Source organism: Botrytis sinoallii (assembly GCF_014898435.1).
Source record: "Botrytis sinoallii strain Bc 23 chromosome Unknown BSIN_009, whole genome shotgun sequence".
Lineage (NCBI taxonomy): Eukaryota > Fungi > Ascomycota > Leotiomycetes > Helotiales > Sclerotiniaceae > Botrytis > Botrytis sinoallii.
The window spans coordinates 1,786,420-1,809,347 of record NW_024066036.1 but is presented as its reverse complement, the minus strand read 5'-3'; the positions used below and the strand labels follow the sequence as shown (position 1 = coordinate 1,809,347).

The 22,928-nt window shown below is 42.6% G+C and overlaps 9 protein-coding genes across 9 annotated transcripts; 3 read left to right on the top strand and 6 right to left on the bottom strand.

Moving 5' to 3' along the window:
• Nucleotides 1-2,195: 2,195 nt before the first annotated feature.
• Nucleotides 2,196-3,116, bottom strand: EAF02_006071 (uncharacterized protein; the record flags this gene model as incomplete). The annotated part of the gene is made up of 2 exons (XM_038902119.1): nucleotides 2,196-2,471; nucleotides 2,529-3,116. 2 exons carry the CDS (start codon nucleotides 3,114-3,116, stop codon nucleotides 2,196-2,198), a joined length of 864 nt encoding a protein of 287 aa, XP_038758336.1.
• Nucleotides 3,117-4,250: 1,134 nt separating this feature from the next.
• On the top strand, nucleotides 4,251-5,066 carry EAF02_006070 (uncharacterized protein; the record flags this gene model as incomplete). The annotated part of the gene is made up of 2 exons (XM_038902118.1): nucleotides 4,251-4,506; nucleotides 4,555-5,066. 2 exons carry the CDS (start codon nucleotides 4,251-4,253, stop codon nucleotides 5,064-5,066), a joined length of 768 nt encoding a protein of 255 aa, XP_038758335.1.
• Nucleotides 5,067-6,818: 1,752 nt separating this feature from the next.
• Nucleotides 6,819-8,238, top strand: EAF02_006069 (uncharacterized protein; the record flags this gene model as incomplete). Its single annotated transcript, XM_038902117.1, has 3 exons — nucleotides 6,819-7,501; nucleotides 7,560-7,925; nucleotides 8,031-8,238. The coding sequence occupies 3 exons, from the start codon at nucleotides 6,819-6,821 to the stop codon at nucleotides 8,236-8,238; spliced, it is 1,257 nt and encodes a 418-aa protein (XP_038758334.1).
• A 1,241-nt stretch (nucleotides 8,239-9,479) lies between these two features.
• EAF02_006068 (uncharacterized protein) lies at nucleotides 9,480-10,381 on the bottom strand (the record flags this gene model as incomplete). The annotated part of the gene is made up of 3 exons (XM_038902116.1): nucleotides 9,480-10,093; nucleotides 10,156-10,300; nucleotides 10,352-10,381. 3 exons carry the CDS (start codon nucleotides 10,379-10,381, stop codon nucleotides 9,480-9,482), a joined length of 789 nt encoding a protein of 262 aa, XP_038758333.1.
• Nucleotides 10,382-11,252: 871 nt separating this feature from the next.
• EAF02_006067 (uncharacterized protein) lies at nucleotides 11,253-12,179 on the top strand (the record flags this gene model as incomplete). The annotated part of the gene is made up of 3 exons (XM_038902115.1): nucleotides 11,253-11,277; nucleotides 11,325-11,776; nucleotides 11,829-12,179. 3 exons carry the CDS (start codon nucleotides 11,253-11,255, stop codon nucleotides 12,177-12,179), a joined length of 828 nt encoding a protein of 275 aa, XP_038758332.1.
• A 57-nt stretch (nucleotides 12,180-12,236) lies between these two features.
• EAF02_006066 (uncharacterized protein) lies at nucleotides 12,237-13,148 on the bottom strand (the record flags this gene model as incomplete). The annotated part of the gene is made up of 1 exon (XM_038902114.1): nucleotides 12,237-13,148. One exon carries the CDS (start codon nucleotides 13,146-13,148, stop codon nucleotides 12,237-12,239), a length of 912 nt encoding a protein of 303 aa, XP_038758331.1.
• A 770-nt stretch (nucleotides 13,149-13,918) lies between these two features.
• Nucleotides 13,919-14,443, bottom strand: EAF02_006065 (uncharacterized protein; the record flags this gene model as incomplete). The annotated part of the gene is made up of 1 exon (XM_038902113.1): nucleotides 13,919-14,443. One exon carries the CDS (start codon nucleotides 14,441-14,443, stop codon nucleotides 13,919-13,921), a length of 525 nt encoding a protein of 174 aa, XP_038758330.1.
• Nucleotides 14,444-18,379: 3,936 nt separating this feature from the next.
• Nucleotides 18,380-19,364, bottom strand: EAF02_006064 (uncharacterized protein; the record flags this gene model as incomplete). Its single annotated transcript, XM_038902112.1, has 2 exons — nucleotides 18,380-19,143; nucleotides 19,196-19,364. The coding sequence occupies 2 exons, from the start codon at nucleotides 19,362-19,364 to the stop codon at nucleotides 18,380-18,382; spliced, it is 933 nt and encodes a 310-aa protein (XP_038758329.1).
• Nucleotides 19,365-21,779: 2,415 nt separating this feature from the next.
• Nucleotides 21,780-22,598, bottom strand: EAF02_006063 (uncharacterized protein; the record flags this gene model as incomplete). The annotated part of the gene is made up of 4 exons (XM_038902111.1): nucleotides 21,780-21,842; nucleotides 21,927-22,039; nucleotides 22,121-22,271; nucleotides 22,329-22,598. The coding sequence occupies 4 exons, from the start codon at nucleotides 22,596-22,598 to the stop codon at nucleotides 21,780-21,782; spliced, it is 597 nt and encodes a 198-aa protein (XP_038758328.1).
• Between the last annotated feature and the right edge of the window lie 330 nt (nucleotides 22,599-22,928).

Below are 22,928 nucleotides of genomic sequence, written 5' to 3'. Positions count from 1 at the left end.
TGTTGCAAAAGGATGAAACGGTTTGTCAGCCGAGAAAACATATCATTCAAAGACTTCAAGCAGACGTGTTTTGAGAAGTGGAAGGAGGGGGGTGATATGGAATATGGTTGTGGAAGATTCGACATTAGACGTCGAGGATCAAGTGATGATAACTACCTAATAATAGTTGATAGCAAAATATCTAATACTCGACGAAAAGTATGTGATTAACTAAGTGGATAAGAATAATTATGTTAGATACCAAAAGATGAGATAGAGAAAAGATGGATGAGCATTCTTCGAGTGAAGGCCTCAGAGGAGATTCCTTGGGGTGGGTCTTTCATCTTGATTTATTGGCTTATTGATTGGGAGAAAATGAACTGGATGAGTGATTTATATAGGGAACATTACTTTTTTTGAGAATAGTTTCAGGGAGCGGAATGACTCAGACGATCAGTTTTGTATTATGAAGCTTTCGATTGTTATAATGTAAGGATGCAATTTTCTTTGCGAATGTGCATGTAGATAGCAGGACCTGGAAAAGTAAAGTTCTCTATCATCAATAAATAACAAATAAACACACGCGAGGAAAGCTGAGATGGGAGCAGAATAGCATGCAGTGGTACAAAACTTGAGCCCGGGATACGATCGAGTGGTTAATGACTGAATAGATTCAAAGGGTGGAGTGAAAAGCAGGATTCTATAGGTATAGAATAACGACAGCAAAATAAAGATATGTAATAGTGACTCTATATAAATAGCAGCCCCTCTCAAATAGACGACAAAAATTGAATACAGCAGTGACAATCAAATTCACAATACTAAATGATCTCCATGAGCTCTCCAGAAATTGTAAGGAAGACAACTTGTCAGCAATTCCATATATCGTATCATATGAAACATACGACTGACATCCTGTAGAACCTCGTTAGGTGGGTTTAATGTTGTTTAAAGTGAAGCGAAAAGAAGGGTCCAAAGGTGGGTTTATATACCTTCTCTAACTATGGAATGTGTATGCTGAGATACAAAGTGAGGTCAAGTAAGCACACACGAATCCAAGAGATCAAAGAACATAGCGAGTGATCTCGATTTCGCTTAAAAAGGAACGAATTGTCGTTTATATAACGACCCTTGGATACACTCACCTTTAGGTATAGTTAAAAAGACACGGGTAGAGAACCCATATGTTCGGCATGGCTGGTCACGATATTTCTAACTTCTAAGGCTCACGTGGCCAAGGAAACTGCTGCACTGCACAAATATTGGTAGCTGAAGAGGTTCGTGGAGGAATGCATTACTAGTCGAGATATCTAAATCGACAGCGCTAGAGATTCACTGAACAGTCATAAAAGTGTAGTGATGGCATGAAATCTCGAAAGCAAGAACGGTAGCAAAAACGACAAAAAGAGGGGAAACAGAGGGAAAACAGACCACATTATGAATGAAAGAATATGGTTTCTGGCTACCTTTACTTTTGAATCCACTCTTTCCCCTAGAACAGTTTTGTACGCTCTTCACTTGAGCAACTTGCCGATTTGATGTACGAGTTGATGTAAATAGATGTCGGTATATATAATAGACTGTTGATGCTGGTTTTACTTAGTTTTCGCTTAGTGATTTCTCGTTAGTTGAGTTAAACTAATTGGGTAGTCACGGGTTTGAATCGATGCTAGTTGCAGCTTTGTTCATTCGAGTTCGATATGTAAATTCACTTCATGACTTCAGAAATGGCAATAAAAAAGATAACATGCGTTCTTCACGTATGAAGGTTATGGAAAGCAATCTATCGAAGTTTGATGTTCTGGAGCTTCTATTTAGGGGCTTCATCTAAGTAGGGGCTTGGCCAATATCAGGTTTGTACCATTCACAGAGCGGGACTATCCGCGGCAAACCGAGTCTACCGAGCCAACTTCTTCCCATTTCAACCTGCCATCGAGGCCCAAATCGTTTCATAACCCAAAGAACTGAGAACGCGCTGATCTATCCAATAATGGCTAGAATCGTAAATAGCTACCCGTCTCCAATGGCTTGCAGCAAAGGTTGCGCAATCACTGATCCGACACAGCTTAAAATTGTCCGCACAAATATACTTACTGCTACATCACACGAACTTCGTTTGGGGAGAAACTCCGTGAGCCTATTTTTGCATGAGTTGAAAACTCTCAAAATGATTTATTGACGTCATGAAGGGGATATACTAATATCAGGGGGACTATCTAATGAACTCTCTTCTCCGCAGTCCACCCAAACCTTAAAAGACCAGTAGGATAAATAGCAGCAGTAAGTAGAACATTTTCTCTCATGCGATCTTCCGGTCGGAGAATAAGTTTTCCAGATCCATCTAATCGACCTGCAGCACAAACTTCTCCATGCATGATAGCATCCGACCATTTTCCTCCCACAAAACCTGCAAAAATATAGCCCAGTGAGCCCGGGATATATGTCAGCTCGACTGTTACCCCAGAGAAATTATATGGCTCCCCGAATGTCTTCTGTATGGAAATGTTCAATATGTATCAAGATCTAAAGGCTATGCTACCGATGTAGACTGTGATCGAGACGGCTGGAAATTGAAGATAGCCCAATATCTTTAGTTGATCAGTTAATAAATTTTTTAAAATGACTACCACTCTTTTTATTCTATGTTGAATGGATGGCGAAGTCGGTAAGGGAGCAAAGTTAGGTCGATGAGATGTAATTTTCCCACCAGCGAGTTCCTCGACAACCAGGGCTCGTCTTGCGAGTGTCTCAGGAAGGCAAAATAACAGCAGAATCAATATTAACTCTCCATAGATAGTCTGAAACCATTGGGTACTTCTCCAGCCCCATTTTTCCGCTACTTCTCCAGCAATAATCGGAGCTAGAAACGGCCCAAGCATAGGACTCAGGAAGAATATCCCCGTCGCACGACCGCGCTTTTTTGGCTCCCAAATATCCGCAATAGTGCCTGCACCGATAGCTAAAACAGAGGCGGCTGTGCCCCCTCCTAAAACTCTAATTACGATCAGCATTGTCATTGAAGTAGATATTGTGGTAATAGCACTCCATAATGTGAAAAATGCGAAAGATGCCAGGTATATTGTCCGGCGGCCAAATAGTCCCGAAAAGGCAGACCACCAGAGTGGAAATATCGACATCACTAGAAGATACATAACCACAGTAAGATTGGTGAGTGTTTAAAAGCATGGAAATCTTCCGATAGTTCAGTGAGTGCAACTGCGCAGAGAGTCAGCACTTTTAGCAGCATAAAATGTGGCAATCGAGTGATAGGGAAGACATAAAGACTCACGAAAGAATATAGCACTTCCTAGAGGTGCCACAGCACCTGCCACCGCAACAATGAATGTTATTAACCATTTAGTACCATTTTAATAGCTTTGTGGATGTTTGACTTCTGGTATAATAGTCAATAGCCCAAGTAGTCCTCGCCGTTTTGATCGTGGTACTACCATTGCCGTAGGGGGATGCTCCAACGCCGGGCTCAATCCTTCGCTCGGAGTAATTTCTGGACGCACAGAAGCTGGACTGGTAGACTGGTTCAAAGATTCAAACTCCTCGTTCGACTCTACATCTTGGGTAGCTGTGGTTTTTGGATCGTGAATCTCTTGAGGGAGTGCTCTGTTGACCTCTGCCTCTCCTCATCTACCATCATTCTGTTGTACACAACACAGACCAAGAACATGCAGTTAAAGTAAAGCTTCTGTTTAGAATTGTATAATGGAGACAATTTTGGTAGATATCTGAATGTGAATACAGATTTTTGTCGAGAAAAAATATGCGAGTGATGAAGAATAAACAAAAAGGAGCAGATAGAACGAGCTCAAAGGGCCAGAGAAAAAAACTTATTCCATGCGTCTGTACGTCAATGAACCGTCAGCTTCGAAGGCCTCGATGGGGACGGGGTAACTCCATGCCGCGAAGCAAATATACCGATAAGTTTGAAGCTTACGAAACTCGGAGACCCTTCCGTTGACAATTATTCTAATTTCGGAAGCTCCGATGATGTCGTCGGGCTCGAGCCCGGAAGCTATTCCAACGTTATCTACCTAGGTAATCTCAACTCGGAAGATCATCCGTCGCCCTCCAGTTTTTCCGTCTCGGTCTTCGAGTTTAGCTCAAAAGAACCGGAGGTAATGTGCTCCTTTGATATAAGAAGCACTCTTCAGTAGTCTGTAAAAAGTTTTCTTAACTCACTATAACACACCATCTCCAAATCTTCATCATATCAACTTCTCAAACTTTCTGCAATATTGTATTCATCAGTTCAAGATATGGAGAACGTTCTTATTATCGGAGCCACTGGAAACATCGGTGTCGCAGCAGTACTTGGAGCCCTGCAATCTAAGCGGCATGTGCTTGCAATGGTGAGGAATCAGGCCTCTGCAGAAAAATTATTCAAACATGTGGGAACAAAGAACGGCATCACAACAGTCGAGGCCGACATCATGTCGGAAGGAGGAGTGCAAACTGTGGTGGACCAAGTCCGGGCTGGGAAACTGCCAGGTTTTCAACACGTTTACTCTGCTGGTAAGACCATAATATGCCTGATTTGTTCTTTCCTAATTCTTAATGAAGCTGGAAGTGCATACGGTGCAACGCCTTTGACTGAACTAACCCTCAAGGAATTGCGTCAAATCATGAGTGTCAACTTTGAATCCAACTTTTGTAAGATCTCTATAGCTGTAGTAGCAGCTTTGATATACCCACTAACTTCCATAGTCGCTTATCGTGCAACCATCCCATGTCTGCTGGAGCAAAAGAAAGCAACTAGCTTCACACTCTGCACCGGAGCACAGGGTGACATTGGGGCTCGCGCGGCAACAGCTATCTCACAAGGTCCCCTCTTCTCGATGGCAAATGTGGCCTGCCGTGACAGTACTGATTCGAGCGTTCGCTTCAACGAAGTGTATCTTAATTGTCGGGTTGAAGTTGATTCATCGGCCGCTCAAACGGGAGCAATGAAATCGTCGGATTTTGCTCGTGCTTATACGGAACTGCTTTCCAGACCGGAAATCAAGAGTTCTCGCATAATTGTATCCACGCATGATGATCTGAAGGATTTGAAGCACAAGAAGAAGATTGTTTAGTGTAACCTCTAGGGGTCACTAGATCTATAAAGCATGAATTGGTTGGATGCGAGTTCTCCGACAAGTGTTGCATGTGAAAGATTTCTGTTCGAAAACAATGGGGGAAGAATGCAAATCTTGTCGTTTAGGCGTGAATTCGGGCTATCTTTGAGCCGTCTTGCTTCCGGTTGCTTTAATAAGCTTCGGATCGCTTCCGTGATTTGGTGCTGGGTACCGTGTTTTTAATACCGAGAGTTAGATACACCGCGAGATTGAAAATACTATATCCATCATAAACTTGAGATACAGCATCAAAGACACTTCACTGGACATCACACTTGACTTTTCAATTCTATAGCCTAACAAGAGCTCCAGCAGGAATTTTCGTCACGTGGGGACAGAGCGCTCCTGCTTCATTCCATCCTGTTGCCCATCACCTCCATTGTACAACTAGGCAAGCGTTCAACCGAACCGAACCTTTAACACTATTTAATCAGAATTTTCAGTGAAGATATGGATACTCGAGCACCAAAAAGGCAGAAGGTGACAACGGCTTGTGATCCCTGCCGAGGCCGGAAGGTAGCAGCAGCTCCAATGTAGATTATAGCGACATTTACTAAATTCCGTTGACAGGTCAAATGTGATGGTGTTGGTATCAACTTGGTTGATAAGTGTAAAGTACTTTAGTCTTATTATGGTTGTATTCGTTCTTAATCATTATTATCTATGGGAAGCTAGTAATTAATATAGTAGAAGTGCTAGCGCTAGTGCATACGCTAGTGCAATACAGTGCCCTCTTTAGATCACATGATCGATATCCCGACAGATGGTCATCAACCAGGTATTACCCACCAACTAAGTATTAAGTTTTCAACGTCACTTGTATGTGCTAATCATTCCATTCTCATAGTGTGCGGACCATGCGAGAAAAGGTCAAAGTTAGTTTCCTGCACTTGGGCCACGGACTTTTCACGTGCTCCAGCATCCGCAGATTATATCAGACGCCTCGAAGATCAAATCAAACTGCTGGAAGCACGTAACAGTCAAGATTGCCAGATCTCACCCAGCAATAACCAAAGTTCAAATAGTGCTTCTAGTACTTCAGAAGACTTATCAGCAGAGACCATAAGTAGTCATGGAGCTACGACTTCAGCTTCACCTGCATCTGCAACATGGCTTTCTACAGTTGCGTGGGAGGGATACCCGTCAATGAATACGCCGGAAATGAGCACCAATCAATGGCAGTCTAATTTGGCTCCCACAATCAGCCCGGGACTAGTTCCTTCATTTCAAGAGCTCTCAAAAAGCATTGATACTATCTGCACCTCTAGCATTCGTCCCATACATAGTATTGTAGTGGATCATGATCACGGGACCGATGTTATTGAGAACACTTTTGCGAAAAGTTTTATGCAAGAAGTGGAGAAATTAGTCGCAGAGAAAATCAGTGAAGCATCACCATCTGCATCAAACGTTCTTGGCTTTGGTCCTAATACTTCCCCATCCCCAGTATCATCTTATGAATCACGACAGAGGGATCCGAAACACATTTTACCAACTCGGGAGCAAGCCGATAGCCTACTCACATCATATTTTTAGAATGTTCATATTTTATATCCAATTTTGGATAAATTAGAGTTCCGAGAAGAGTATGAGAGAATTTGGAGCTGTGATAACTACAAATCTGATCAAGGGTCGTTGATTTGTCTAATCAACTCGGTATTCGCTATCAGCAGCCGCCAAACGAGAACAACAGTTTCAAACCATAAGAATATGGCTGCCATCTTTTGCAGAAGAGCACAAGGATTCCTCGACATTCAAGAGTGTTCAGTCCGTTTAGTTCAGTCATATCTTCTCTTGGCGTTATATTTTCAAAGCATGGGCGAATCTCGTATGTGCTGGTTATATGTTGGGAACGCAATACGCACAGCTCAGATGCTTGAACTTCACTTACCTGAAACAAGCGAACGAATAGCCAAAAGTCAAGCTAGAAACTCGCTTCGTAAAGCTTGGCATAGTTGTGTTCTTATGGATAGAGAAGTTTCAATGTTATATGGTCGACCATCTATGATCGATCCACAAGCTGCTACTGCTATCCCGCTCCCCTTAATTGCGGAGGATGATAATTACCAACCGAGACACAATGAAGAGAACACCATAGAAACGCGACAAACTTATATTTCTGATTTCTTTAAGTCCTGTCTAGGACTTTACGACATCTTGTACGCCGTACTCCTCGATTTACGACATAGCAAATCTGACAGAAATCTGAAGAAAGGGCGTTCCACTTCCGAGAACATCTCATCTGCTGGGACAAGCGCTGCAATTTTCAATCTACAGGAAAGACATTCAGATTGGGAACGAGACAATCCTGAACATCTCAGGATTGAGCAGCATCCCACCTACCACGATCTAAATGCTGAGTTAATCCGTCAAGCAGTAGTTCTTCACCAAAGGTATGAATACAAATACATACAAAAGTAACCTATGGGATGAGGCTAACAGCATTTCAAGACATCTCCACATTCAATTATTGTTGTTGACGCCCGTTCTTCAACAACTCATTCGCACCGAATTTCCAAATAAAGCAGAACGTATCCGTCTTGGAAGTTTACTCTCTCATCGAATCTCTCTCCAATATGCAATTGTATGTGTCAAAATCGCCCAAGAAGCTATCGATACTATACACCTTCGCGAGACTTCAGGTTCGAATGAGATCTCTCCATGGTGGTGCAATGTAATATTCTTGTACAAGTCTGCAACAGTATTGATCGCAGGAGGTCTCTGCCCTTCTATTGTGGCTGAAATATCAGAAACCGCAATACATGAAAGTTTCTCCAAAGCCACTGCAATTCTCAGACAATACACTACTTTCACCTCGTCAGTCCTCCGTCTAGTCACCATATTAGATATCCTATTCCAGATCGTGCCTCGAAAATTCTCTCGTCTGAAGAAAGCTTCTTAACGGGTTGAAGCCGAGGCCAGGCCACCTACCCCCGATGACGATAACAGCGCGGCAACATTCCAGTACTGGTATCCGATAAAACCAATCCGTCATGCCGCATCTGCTCACCAAGATACTGTGCTTCCTAGCCCCGAAAATAGTGGTTCATCTCAGATTCTCACGGATTTGGACCGGCGTTTTGACACGGTCGATTTTACATGGCTTACTAAGATGCCTTTTGATACTTGAGGAAGCCTTGGTATTCGAGTTGACAAAATAATTGTGTCGGAATCGAAAAATCATAATAGAATAATGGATGCTTAGATGCATAGCCGCTCGAAGACTGGGAGCCGACCAATCGATCTTAGATAGATGTGCCTTCTCACCAATAGTTACAAAAAGATGTTTTCATATGCCTTGAAGAAAAACAAGCTGCACAGCCGTGAAGTATTGATACCTATCCTCAATCCCAGAATAAAGATCGATGAACGTGTCTCAATTCTTTTGATAGCCTCTGCCCAAGCACATCAACATATGATCGTTGTCCACACATATTTCTTCTCAAATTTTTCATATATATATATTAGCAGTTGTTATTCCACATGATCATGTATCTCTTATATCATCTGATTTTTCTCATGCTCCGAATTACTCCTGGCACCAATGTAAGAGTTCTGGAACCTACTCACCGCACCCCATATGGTTTTGTGACAAAATCCCTACAAAAATAGCGTTTTCCCATCCAAATTAGAAAAATTAATAGCGTTTTCAATTTGAAAGATTTTATTTCGAAAACTGAATTATATATAAATCATATTATAAATTAATTAAAAAAATGAATAGTTTATTCTTTAATATTTTTGTTAAGAAATTATATAAGTTTGAAATTGAAAAAAATCGATTTTTTTTAACTTGTAACGCTTTTCCCATACAAAATAAGCGATTTTTTCGAAATTTTTATGAATTTTGTCTTTTATACCTTATAACTTTATGAATAAATTAGCTATTTTTTAAAATAATTTGAGTAAATATAAATCACTCTATAGTTTTATTAATTATTTTATACAAATATATAACAATTAAACAAGAATTTTAAAAGTTGAATAATTGATGGTTTTAGCGGGGAAAACAATATATATGCGGTAAGTAGGTTCCAGAACTCTTACAACGCACAGTATAATGGATTTCTATGGATTTTGGCATTAGCTCTCGGTGTAATATGGAGGTTTATTATACCTACCTACCTACTAGATACGCAGATCTTCTCATTCACTCGAATAATTGAGAACTTTCCGATGTATATCTGCATTGTTCAGAACTTGACTGTGCACAATAACGATGCTCAAAATTTCAACCTACCACACGAGACGAGAACACGCGGTATAGTATTTCTTCCCATCAGACGAAAATATGCTAATATTCCTAACATAGCGTGATATGTTTCAAAACGTAAAATGTAAAATGATATATTTCCCCCACCCCACAAAAATCTACAACTTACTCCCCACCAGACTCCCTCCATCCAACGGGATCGTCGCCCCATTAACATAACTCCCCGCCTTACTAGCCAAGAACAAACAAGCACCTGCGACATCCTCCTTACTTCCAATCCTCCCCAGCGGAATCCCACTCACAATCTCATTTTTGAAATTCTTGAGCGTAGCTGCCATCATTTTACTTTCGAATGGTCCACATGCAAGTACATTACTTGTGATATTTCTCTTCCCTAGATGATTCGCGAGAACTCTGCTTAATTGATGCAATCCTGCTTTACTTGCGGAATATGAAAAGGTTTCGAGAGAGGGGACGCGAATTCCATCTACGGAGCCGATATTGATGATACGTGCTGGATCTTCTGGGGTAGAAGCTGCTTCCATAAGAGGAGTAAGTGCTTGAGTAAGAGTAAAGACTCTTGTGAGATTCAGAGTCAAAACTCTCGTCCACGCCGCATCAGGGAATTCCGCATAAGGAGCTCCCCAATTACTTCCCGAGTTATTGACTAAGATATGTAATTTCGATTCTTTCTTTTGCAATTCATCGACCATGCGTTTGCAATCTTCGAGTTTGTAAAAGTCGGCTGGGATGGCGTGTGCGGATCCTTTGCCTGTGGGAAAGAAGAATTAGCTTGGTTGTGTCGCACGAATGGAGAGATGTCGAAGTGCCCACCTAGCGCATTCAATTCTGTGCAGGCTTCTTCGCAGGCTTTGGCATCGCGGGATGAGATGTAGACTTTGGCTCCGTTTGTGACGAAGCCTTCGGATATCATTCGTCCGATTCCCTTTGCGCCGCCGGTAACAAGAACGACTTTGTCCTATTGGGTTTGTGAGTTTATGGATTAGTGATGGAGAGTTTGGTCGATTACCTTGACGTTGAAGAGATTTGCGGCATCCATGATTGTTAAAAGATTATGAAGTGTTATCTTGCGAAGAATAAGGAAAGGAATGATTTGAAGTTGGTGATCAAGGAGGTCGAGAGGAACCACATCTTTTATCGTGCCGAGGTTTCGACGGAAATGACGGAAAGCTTTGGTGTGGCGTAAGGGTGGGTGTTGTTTTCTATGCTAGGTAAACTACCTAGGTACGCTTATATGGTAGCTACCTAGGTAATTATAATAGTATGGGGAATGCCCATGGAGCGAGTAATTGTGATTCTGATTTGGAGCCTGCAAAAAATCATTGTGACGACGGTTTTACGGATATTTGTGTATGGCGCCAGGGTAATGCTTTTTCTACACTATATCAGATCATACACGGTTATGTGGTGGGTTACCTGCAATACGAAGGTATGAGAGTGATTATGATTATGAATTGGAACAACTATAGGGCCTTGAAAGAGTGAGAGGGGCCATAAGGAGTTTCTTCTTCGTATTTGCACTCCCATTCCCAGACACACATGGTCTAAAACAAATGTGCGCAATACGAAACCTCAAGTAAACGGTATCTGGGGTTAAGGCTTGTCTGAGCCTCGGCTTGACTGAGAACCGGGGTAAGCTCAGCTTAGGTACCCGGGCGTGGACCTACTCATTAGCACCACAATTGCCACAGATGCCCCACCACAGTTACATAAGGTCCCCGGGGCCACGGGTAACCTTGGAAGGTCATGCGTTTTTGTTATTATCTTTTTACACAAGTTATTGAAACATCTGAACAACAGGAAAACTCATCCACGATTTACACTTCGCAATTTCTGCGTAGAAAAGACTGAAACAAGACTATATCATCAGAATCAAGTAAGGAAGAAGATTCAAAGAAAGAGTAACAAACATGGCATCAGAACTCAGTTTATCCGGTTCGTCAAGCTTCCATGAAAAATTTGAAATGGTACTAAACAATCAGAAACACGCGCTCTCCTCAAAGCCCAATTCGAAGGTCAAGATCCAGCTCAGCACGGCGAGAGATGGGATCAGCTCTGGAAAGACAATGTGATTCCATGGGACAACGAATCGCCCAATCCAGCACTGATTGACATCTTAAATGAGCGGGAAGATCTAGCTTCGAAGAAAGCTGATGGTTCGAGAAAGAAAGCCTTGGTAGCAGGATGTGGAAAGGGTTATGATGTATTGCTATTAAGTGCTATGGGTTATGATGCTTATGGGCTGGATATTTCCGAGACAGGTTTGCAGGGGGCTAAGGACACCGAAAAGGAGAAAGATGGGAAAGGTCTGTATGAACCGAAAGATGGAATCGAGAAAGGAAATGTTACGTGGATAGCCGGAGACTTCTTCAAGGATGATTTCTTGACAGTCGTCAAAGGAGAGAAAAGCTTTGATTTGATCTATGATTACACGGTATGTGATTCTTTGAGTCTATTATTGTCTAGAATACTAAATCTTGAGAAAGTTTGGTTGTGCATTACCTCCGAGTCTAAGGCCTGCATGGTCTAAACGATATCATGAGCTTCTATCTCCAGAAGGAAGACTTATCTGTCTTGAATTTCCCACTACTAAATCTCCATCGATTGGGGGACCGCCATGGGCTATGCCTCCAAGAATTTATGAAGGTCATTTGCCTCGTCCAGGTGAAGTATTGCCATATAATGAGGAGGACTGTGAGTTAGAAGTTGAGAAACTTGGCCTACCACACAAGAATGGCCTTCGACGTATTGCACACTTTCATCCCAAAAGAACCAACAGGGGTGGATATGATGCAGATGGCAAGATAAATGATTGGGTCAGTGTTTGGTCGCACTAGCTAGAGTCCCGCCTATGATTAGAATATGAACTCAAGTGCTCCTTAGTTACGGTGTTTTTATGGTGCTCTCCGAAGGGAATTATAGTGTTCGCCCAATCCGAATCCGTGTCGATAGTATGCCAGATGAATCGTCTCGGGTTTGTCTGTTCCAGGCTCAATCTTCTGGGCAGCTCCGTTCTGTAAAACACAAATCTCAACGTTATATGTCTTTGCGAGAGCAAGAAGTTCCAAATGACCACCCCATTCCGCAGTATCTCTAATCTTGTGAATATAATTCTCGAGAGGTTCGTCTAGAAAAGGAACAAAATCATCTGGGTGTCCTTCGATATATGTTGCGGCTGCTTTGCGGACCACTTTGTAGCGCTGATCGTCCTTCAATCCTTCTGCTTCGGCTCCAAGAGGTATTCCGGCTTGTGATAGTTGATCAGCTATGGCAGAGAAGAGGCAATGTCCATCTGGTCTGATTTGTTTCTCCTGTAAATTTCTCGAGGCGAATTCCTCCTGCATTCGTTTCCTCTCAACTTCTTTTTCATCGGGCATATTCGCGGCTTCTTTCTTAGCTTCCTCTACAGCAGCTTCTTGTTCTGCTGCTCTTCGTGCAAGCCTTTCTTTCTGCCGATTGCGTTTTTTGGGCTGTCCTGACTCAGATTGTGTTGTTTCCGCAATTGTGGATTTCTCCAAAGAGTCGGTAATATTGTTGACACCATTTACGTCAGTCGCATTCGCAGAAGCTTCCGAAGCTTCCTCGTCAAGCTCTGGAACATCATCGATATCCGGAACAGTATCACCATCCAACGATGCTATCTCTTGAGCTTGCCGTTCCTTCAATTGTCGTTCCAGTTCCTCACATTCGTTATTTACGCCTTTGCGAGTCTTCTTCGATGCGCCTTTCTTCTTTTGTGTTATACGTCCTTGCAGATCTTTTTGCTCCTTACGATGTCGACTTTGCATATCTTCGAAGCTCTCCATCTTTATTTCGTATTTTAATTTTTTGTGGCAGATGTTGTGTTGTGGTGGAATGAGGGGTAGATCTTAATGATTATCGAGACTGGCTCGTTGAGCCTACGAGACACACCCACCCACCACTTTTCAGCTAGGATATCAAAAAATTACGATTTGACACGGCCGGGAATAAAGTCCAGAAAGTGCTCTTATTCCCGATCGCTGTAAATTTTAACAAATTTGTCCCCAAAACGAGAGGTGTAAGCTTAAAAAGTGAACAATTTTTCAGATGTGCAACAAAACAAAGTTTGGTCAATTTCTCACGTGATGACGGATTTGATTGGTGGAAAGAGCGATGACGTAGGGCTACCATCAATTCGGTCCATTTGATCAGAAATCACCGCCAAATGAAAACAGTCCCACACAATGATTTTTGTTTATTTACCTTTGCACTGTACATTCACTTCATTATTCAAGCTACTTGCAAGGCGGGTCGTCACTTTGTTCATTTCGATATTTTGGAAGCAATTGAGGTATTGAACTGCAAGGGGATACTTGCACCAAACGTTTCCGCCCGTTTCGTACCTATACAAGTAACTCATGCTGCAGCAAGTCTTATACCACCACATCTCACCACTTTGAACCGAAGTACATGTTTAATTCTGATACTGACACCTCGGAGAGTACCTCGCCACAATAATTGCATGTAGCTTACATAGAAACAAATCCACGACTTCCAAGCTTCCACGGAACTTGATCAAACCAGACGTCTGTCACCTATCCAATCCAAAGTCATCCTACGCACTTGAAACTTCCATGAAACCTTCCGTCGCACCCTCACCGCCGATGGCAACGGCAAAAAGAGTAGCCCCTTCTGTCTTACTCACGTTTTTCCAAGCATGCCATCCCGCCCGTTGAATAACCACATCTCCCTTTTTGAAAATCTTCTTCTCTCCACTATTCACCGCGTACTCCACTTCTCCCTCCGCTACATGTACATAGTCAAGCGTACGCGTACGATGCATGAACCCCTCGGCTCCATCAGGATTAGGGTCGAGGTGCAAAAATGCGGCTGCGCTGCCACCAGCTGAGGGAAAGAAGGGTATTTTCTCTTCCTTGATGATTTCCTGGTGTGCTTTGAGGTCGGTGTCATTGGTAAGTGAGGGTGTAGAGGCTGCAGAGTAGGCGTATCTCAATGTCGTGCCGGGATGCTTCGAAGTTGTTACAAATGAGGTGGAATCAACAAAGGTGGTAGTTTTCCCATCAGGAGAATTGGTGGTAATGTAACATTTGTTATCAAAATTTGGGGTGTAAGAAGACATATTGAGCCGATCTTCCATGAACTGTTTGAATTTGAGATATCCAGAAAAAAAACTGAGATTTAATGGGATGTTATTTCGATGTCGTGGGCTTATGAGTAGACAGGTGGGAGCCGGTGGTCATATATGTACAACAATCAATGATCTGATGTAAGATCTTACTATGCTTGACCTAGTCGATAAATTTGTGAGCCTCTCAATGTAATGATTGGTGGATTTTAATGCTAAACCCGAAGATATATTGCTATTAACATTGTTGAACGCTGAGAGATTTGTACTTTCAGTATTGATTGGATTGCCGGTAATGTGTCCATTTTGCTTCGTGTTCTGGTTGTGGGGATCGTTGTCAGTCAGAAGCACACACCTGCATTACTTTGGCCAATCGACAAAGCTTTAGAGGGGTTTCGATATCCACAGCCAAAGGCATGGAGAATTAAGGAGATCAGCCTCTCGTGATTGTATGACAGCGTCTCTTGAACAGAAATAGGTTTCTAGAAAGAGCAAACAAAAATGCCATCTGAAACACGAAAAACCCAGTCAAGAGAGCCACGACAGCTTATCCGAGCCACTCAATGTTAATTCGTGACTGGTAATGAACGAACTCACTGAAGATTGACCAGTGCGGGGTAAACAATCACCACTCTTGCACTCTCATTGTTGAATCAATTCAGTGACAACCATGAATTCTTCAATCCCCCGAACGACACGGAAATCCTGAAAGAAGTAAAAACCCTCAATACTATTGGCAGAACGGTCTACACCAATGAAAGTTGTAGGCTTCGCAGGATTTCGAACAGGTAACTAATTTGTGCCTCGTGTCTCACTGTTCTGTCTCATGAATCTTTGTACACACACTCACTAGTGTATAAATTGAGGAGGTGGGCATGGGCTGTGCCCATAACAATGTGCGAAAGAAGGGAAGGTAGCTATAAGCTCAGTTGGTTGTCGAATCAGTATTCATAGCAATCCTCGGGTGCACCTTTGAAGGTTGTATTCTAGCTCGAATGAAGATATAGATGGAGTTGAGAATGATATGCGTGTCTTGCTTAATCAGCATTGAATCGTGACACCACTACAAAAGCATTTGTCAGACCTTGACCAGGTGCAAAGATTCTCTATATTTTCATCTCGATTTTCAAATCGTCACGATTAATGAGAGCTAAGGTATGACTTTAAGAGGTACGCTATGCAGTCCATAGTCAGATGTGCCAGGCATAATAACAAGTCAATGAGAGAGTGGTGGAATAGCTGCCCTTGACAGATGACTTCATTCTATCAGTGCAATGTCATATGTTTCAAAAGGTGGCAGCTCCTACACCCGATGACTGCTTCGATTGATCGGTGATAGCTGAAATATGATATATGCGTCTAATGCCTTCATAGATACCACCGGAGCTATGCTCTGACAAAGTTGTCTGTGGCACGACTTCCGGCTAATGGATCCGTCTTCGAAGCCGTCAAAAAGGTTAGAACTTGTTTAATCTCTGACAGAGAGGATCACACATAAATTTTATCTCATATGTCAACTCGTATTTTGATTTGGAACTGCTACATTGGCTCTTCCAGGATCATACCTCCGATCAACATGGTCGACTTCTATTACTTTTTTGGAAAATCTTGTTGGAGTCTGCTTGTTGGAGTCTGCTTGTTGGAGTCTGCTTGTTGGAGTCTGCTTGTTGGAGTCTGCTTGTTGGAGACTTATCCACCTATTGGTCTTTTTTCCGTTGAAGATTGGCTGCACCATCCAAAAAAGTTTATCCATTGTTATATTTTGAGTGGGCGCAGGTACTGGTACATTTTGATGTGGTCATCATAATGGCACTGCATGTTTCTTCTGCACTTTGACCCGGCTTGTAGTCCGTTTCTATCAAAATCCGAAAAACAATTTCAACAGAGGCTGGACTGCCGTCGTTTGACGGAGATCACAAAGTCAGTTGAAGTTGAACAAGTCCATAGTAGCGATTTGAATTCGATGGTGCTGAACAGTGAAGGCCACGCCATGGGGACAGAAATTAGGAGTAGCTTGGTTCATTCTTGCGAAAATCTCAAACATTAGATGATTCTAGAGAACGGTTCTAGATAATAGTGATTACGCTGTACATAATCTGTAAAGTCATCGTAGTATTCTTCGTGGAGTTGCCATGTGGGAGGAATTGAGATCTAGTTTAACATGTAGAAGGGCTTGCAAATTTCCAATTGTACAGTTTACTAATGTTCTCTAACAACTTGAGAAAAGCACATCACTACGAATTGGACTTTTGACAAGGCAGCTTATGTTACAGATCATTCTCTATTCCATCGTATTTATTATCTTATTATCCAAAACTTCTCATGACGTCATCTCATCTTCCCGTGAAAGCTTCCAACGGGTACAGTTCGCGCGGCATAGTCTCTGCTCACTTTCTTCCTACATGTATCTCTCCTTCATGCCTTAACTATTGAGATTTCTTTTTCCTCTCTAATTTAATTATCACTTGTGCGATCCCAAAGCTCACAATGGCAGCCGTAGAATTTCTCTCTAACTCTAAGACTACCACCCTCCCTTTCGGCACAAGTTACGCCTAGGTTTCCATTGCTCAAGCTGTTTCTCTCGTGTCAACCATTCTTTCTCTCCATGGCTTTCCGTCTACGTCCTATGATTGGCCTTATCAAATCCCCTAGTTCGCTTCTAAAGGTCATGGTATCATTGCAACCGACCTACTAAGCTATGGCGGTACTGATAAACCTGACACGCTAGAGCCTTGAATCTTCAAGGCCATAACTGCAGATATTGCTGAACTAACTACTCAATCATAAGAACATTGAGAAAGTTGATGCGGTAGGCCATGATTTTGGCAGCCTTTCTTATCGCAAGTGATCAATTATCATCCTACCAGATTTCTTTCAAGTACCTTTCTGGCAGCTCCATATGCACCACCAGCAACGCCCTTTGATTTGGACCTGGTAAGACAAGTAACAGAGCAAGGATTAGGTTTAGAAAGGTTTGGATATATGCGATTTTTCTTTGAAGAGGATTCTTGGGAAATGACGGATGAACATGTATGTGCAGTGCAATCTTTACTTTTGTCTTGAGTTCACGGTCTTGGGAGTTCACAATTACGGACGCTGATAAAACCAAGTCCGAAAGTTTCGTCTCCCTCATGCATAGCTCCGAGGAAGATACTGCCAAGAGATTTTACCCCCTTGGTGCCCTCCTTGCCTCTTTGAAAGAGAACCACAAAGCTCCACCCCCAACTTGGCAAACGCCCCTCTATGTCTCCACTCGTTCTCAGATATTCTCAGGTTCTAGCTTCCGTGGCCCGACAAATTGGTACTGTTGTCGTTATGGACATGGTCTAGGTATCCAGGAGAAAAAAGAGGATAAACTTGACTCCCAGATTCCTTGCCGTGCACTTTTCATTGGGCAGATTCATAAGAGCATTGTGAGGATGGAGAGTGTATCTAAGCGTATGGAGTTTTTTGCGAAAGATTTGATTACAAAGGAGGTGGATACTACGGGACGTTGGGTCCAGTTTGAAGCGAAGGATCAGATTAATGGCTTTTTGGAAGAGTTCTTTGAGGGGAGATTGATATGAGGAGGTGGCTGGAGATGATTGAAATATATACCGTTATAGAGTGAGAATTGAAAGCGAGTCTGAGAATGATTGTATCAAAAATCGAAAATCGAGATTTGTTTTATTTTTGTGTTTTGTGTTTTGTGTTTTGTGTTTTGTGTTTTGTGTGTTCTGTTGATTGTTTCTATTCTATGCCTATTTCTCCACCTTTTAACAAATGAAATTCATGATGATGCATGTTATAAATGATTGTTGTGAGGTTCTCTTTCCAATTCCCCCTCTTCCATGATCCAGTGTCTGTAATACCCAAACTCCAAAATAAATTCACCAATCCATGTCCAAAAAAAACCCCCAACTCTCTCCTCAAGTTTACCCCTTTCACTCCCTAGACCTCCATCATACCATCCCGACTCAATCCCTTTCCCTGCCAAACCTTCATTCCCGCAAAGTAAGGACGGGAAGTATCAGCTCCGTCACTGGCGTAGAAGGTTTCGAATGCAGCGATCTCACTGGGATGAATATAGTGAAAGAGCAACATCATGTTAAGCATCAATGCTCCGTCGAAGATAATCAGGAATACCTCGTTACTTCGAATGTGTCCAGTGGTACCAGTCAAGTTCTCCACCAAGCGGATCAAAGATCGAATGGCAATAAGAGCAGAAGCGATGTACATAGCCACGAGATGCCTCTTGTATGGGATACCATTACGAGGGGACTTTGGTTCCACGGTTGCAGAAAGGCGCTCTGTGGGGTTTTGCGAAATGTTGTATTGGAATTTCGCAGCTGTGAAGACGAAGACGGCAAGGAAGACTAATTGTTCGCCTAACCCCATCATGACAAGTCTGTTACCGAGTCTGATCCAACTGACGGGCAAATTAGTCATGAGACGAAAGATGGAACCGACGATGAGGATGATAACGGAGAAGCAATCGAAGAAGAGGAAGATCTTTTGGAATCTACTTAGGCAGATTGGAGATTGTGATTCGCCGCCGACGGCCTTGACGAGATGCTCATAGTACATGTAGACTGCTGCGGCCATGATGGTTGGAGATACGAGAATACAGGCGTATTGAATGCCGAAAGGAATAACTGAGAAAGTTGGTGATTCGAAATGTGAAATTAAGCGGCATGCATAACCGATTGCTTCGACTTTGATAGATGTCAGCACAGTAGCTTCACTCTGGGGTATTTAGTGACTTACGTAAACCTCCAACTGCAATGGGGATGAAGAACTTGGTCTTTGATCGCGAAATTTGATATGTGTGTAGAAGTGTTGACTGGACAAAAATCGCTGCGAACATAGCTGCAACTGCCATGCTTGGTACATAGCAGTAGTATGCACATGATTCCAAGGTCGTTGTAGTCACCATGATTGCGGTTATTATTGCGATTGAAGTATGAATCTGGGGAAGTGGAGAAAGATTTGAAAGTTACAATGAGGAATTAGATATCAGATGGATAGTATAGTATGATAAGATGTGTTGTGAAGATGTATTTCCTCGAGAGAAGACCCCTCATCTATATAGCTACACATAGAATCCATCATGATAGCAGTCGCACATTATGTTGGCATTTCGAAAAGACCGTCTTATGTCGAAACACAACAACATTTCCTGGCGTCCCATATCTAGAATCAAAATAGCACATCTTGGCACAGCAAAGGAAAATTTAAGGATATCTTGAACCAATCAAATCGCCTCGCATAACGCATAGCGAAGTGTAACAGGGGATTTCAGAGTAGTGCTTAGCTTCAACAGCCCATTGTGGGGTCTTCCAGAACCCCGAATACGTAAATGCGAAAGTTTAAATTCAATTAGCGTGTACCGCAGCGATCCTCTAAAGATTTTCTCAAGTTTCATAGGGCTTAATGGAATTCGATCGACAGCTGTCAATTTGAAACTCCGATCTATAACCTCCGACTTTCATCTTATCATAGATATATTCCTGTCGATGATCAAGTGGCTTGGTGATATTGATGAAATGAGGGGAAATAAATTTTGCAAACCTGGCAATATGTGGACAGGACGGTAAAAAGGAGTAGGTACACGGAGCTTGCCAGACTTCTGGTGCAGAGTTTCGTCAAGCATTGGTTACAAGGAGATGAGCCTGTAGTACAGAATAAATGAACAATCCTCAACGCTCCCAGATATATGGCTAGTGGATCTACCCCGTAGTCTGCCTTCAAATTTGCTTGTTAGGATTCAAGACTTTTCGCCAAAAACAGAGACCCAGTCCTAAGTCCCCACGACGATCTAAGCTGAGGGCACCCGGTGAGCTTATCTTTGCTGCGCTCCCTTTTCGTGGGCTTCTATTCTTCCGTGCCATGGCAGCAAGGACTCATCAAACACATAATTGATCCACTGCTTGTTATCAATACTTTTGTACATCTATATACGAGAACTGCGGGTGGCTTATTTTGTGGGGTCTACTTAATCTCGACGTCTCAAATGTTCGAATTCAAGACGGCCATTTGGAACTTCTTCTTCGTCTTCCCAGCCTGGGATAACCCTACAGATTTGCATGCGATTCCTCGGATCGAGAATCAAACCTTTATGTAGCAGCAGGCGCTCCTATCATATCAGAGGTGATGGCAATTCAGCACGAAACGAATGGTTATGGTTGATCTCATAATACCCTGTTGATCTTTCGCTCGATATCTGCGGTGAGATAGAAGCCTCTACCAGACAGTCTTAATAAAATGTTGCAATGGACAATGCATATTCATCAACACCTTGATTGAGAGTTGGTTGTTTCGTCCAAGTTATGGTGACCGTCAGTCAAAGCCAAGAGTTTGATGGTCAGTCAAGGCTGCATCATATAGTATTCATGAACCAATTACTCATATGTTTTAATTGGTCCCTTCAGTTTCTCGATTTGTCATGAAGTTTCAGGATTATAGGTGTGCCATTCTCATTCCAACTACAGAGCTAACAACTGATATTTTGGAAGCTGCTTAGAAAATTTGCCTCTCAAGCAAAGCGGATCGTCGCTACCTCGTCCTTCGCCTCGATTGTAGATCTGCGCCAGGGGTTTAAATCTACTCACATATACAGCGAGAAGGATTGGGATTTCACTACTTAATACGTTGCAGCAAACCCCCGAACACCAATCGAATTGTGTATCGAAAGCTTTTGCTAAAAAGGGTAGCATGAGATGGGATGTGCGGAAGAAAACAAGCCCAGCTTCAGTCTGTCTACTATCTGGCCCCTTATTTTATACGGACCCAATTTGCAGATTGTCACATCGCTTGACAATCGTAAGGTTTCTTCGGCGGATATTCATCGCTTCTTCGATGGGTTGGAGTATGTTGTCCAAGATGCCAATTTCTTTGACTGCACTTATATCCTTCACGATCGAAATTCTCTAGATCACATTCCACGTGGCGTATGCGTCAAGATGGTAGGATCCAATGCTATTGTCTTATTTCCAGTCCATAACGCGCTAGCTATCCTCGTACTAGCTAATTCCCTAGAGCTAAACATCAATTTCTGTTTGCAAAGTGTGCAACACTAGCAACGGCAGATTTCTCCATGGTTGCTAAGAATTCATGAAAACAAACTTGATAGGTTGATCTGACCGTCCTATTGGCCGAGTTTCATAACAGGAAATTTTACCTCACTTCTGCTCTCCTTCGCCAACATCTGATCGACCTGCCAGGGTGTCTGTGGCTTTCCTTCTTCAAATACTCCACCAATTGGCCTACAATTGATATAAAAATGAAACGATCCCAATTCATGCAGCAGCCTATTCCATTCTCCACTTGCGTTTTTCTTTTTCAGGCTGATTCACAATTTCATGAGAGTTCTGAATCCATGTTTTTCATAGAGACTGCGGCCGTTGTCTGATGCCTGAGATTCGCAGAGGACTCAGTATGTTCTGGGGAGCTTTCTAAGACATAACGGGAAGCAAGAGAGAATAACAAACGTCCTTACCTCGATGAATCCTTCCAATCCTAACTTATCTGCCATATTGGTGCCCCAGTCCATGAGAAGTGTGCCGATACCTTTTCCTCTGTACTTTGGATGTACTGAAGTTTGATTCAGAGCTACACAAGAATGGTTGGATTACGACAATTCCAACAAGGCGACGCAGAATAGAGAGCAAAATTATGGAGAGATCGGCTTACCTATATGAGGTCTATTCATCCATTGTTGCCGAGGTGTATAACACTGTCTCACAAACTCAATTGCGAAATTCCTACCTTCTCCTTCCGGCCACCAAGTTGCAACTATCTTGGGGAGCTCTTTGGGCCATGGCGTCTCTGTAAATATGAGCCACTAAATTTATCTAACATCAGCATAATAAGCGTATCAATGAATAGGAGGAGAAATTACCTGAGAAGCACCGATTACTGCACCATTACTCTGGTCGACCACATAAATCCAATGGCTAACACCCTCCTTGTATGCCAAATGAGTATTCCATGCTCTCTCCTTGTCGGCCAAGACAGCCGCCTCGTGATCTTGAGCTGTGGGACCATGTACTGGATGGAAAAGTTGGAAAGACGATATGTAGGGTTCGCGCCAGGCAACCCAAGCTAAACCGACAATTGCGTCTGATTCGGCGCGAGTCGTGACTTCGTGTAGTGTGTATGTTGGGGACATCTTGCATACCAGGAGATTCTGTTTTGCAAAACCAGAAATAATGAGGAAAGGCCTTGCTCTGTCCTTGGGAAACATGATTTCTGGGGGTACATATATAGTAATATGACTTTTGTCTTATGAGGCACCAACAAGATAAAAGATCACTCTGATCAATCAAGATCAGCAACCGAATCAATATTCGAACAGTGTTATCTTGTTGGGCCTATTTAGAGGTTAGTCTTGGTGCGGGGAAGACTATTTCCGGCTTACGATTATGCATGCATGTTGGTGGCCCGGTACGTAGCCTAGTACGTAGTCCATATCGCAATATGGCCCTCGAACTTCCACTCA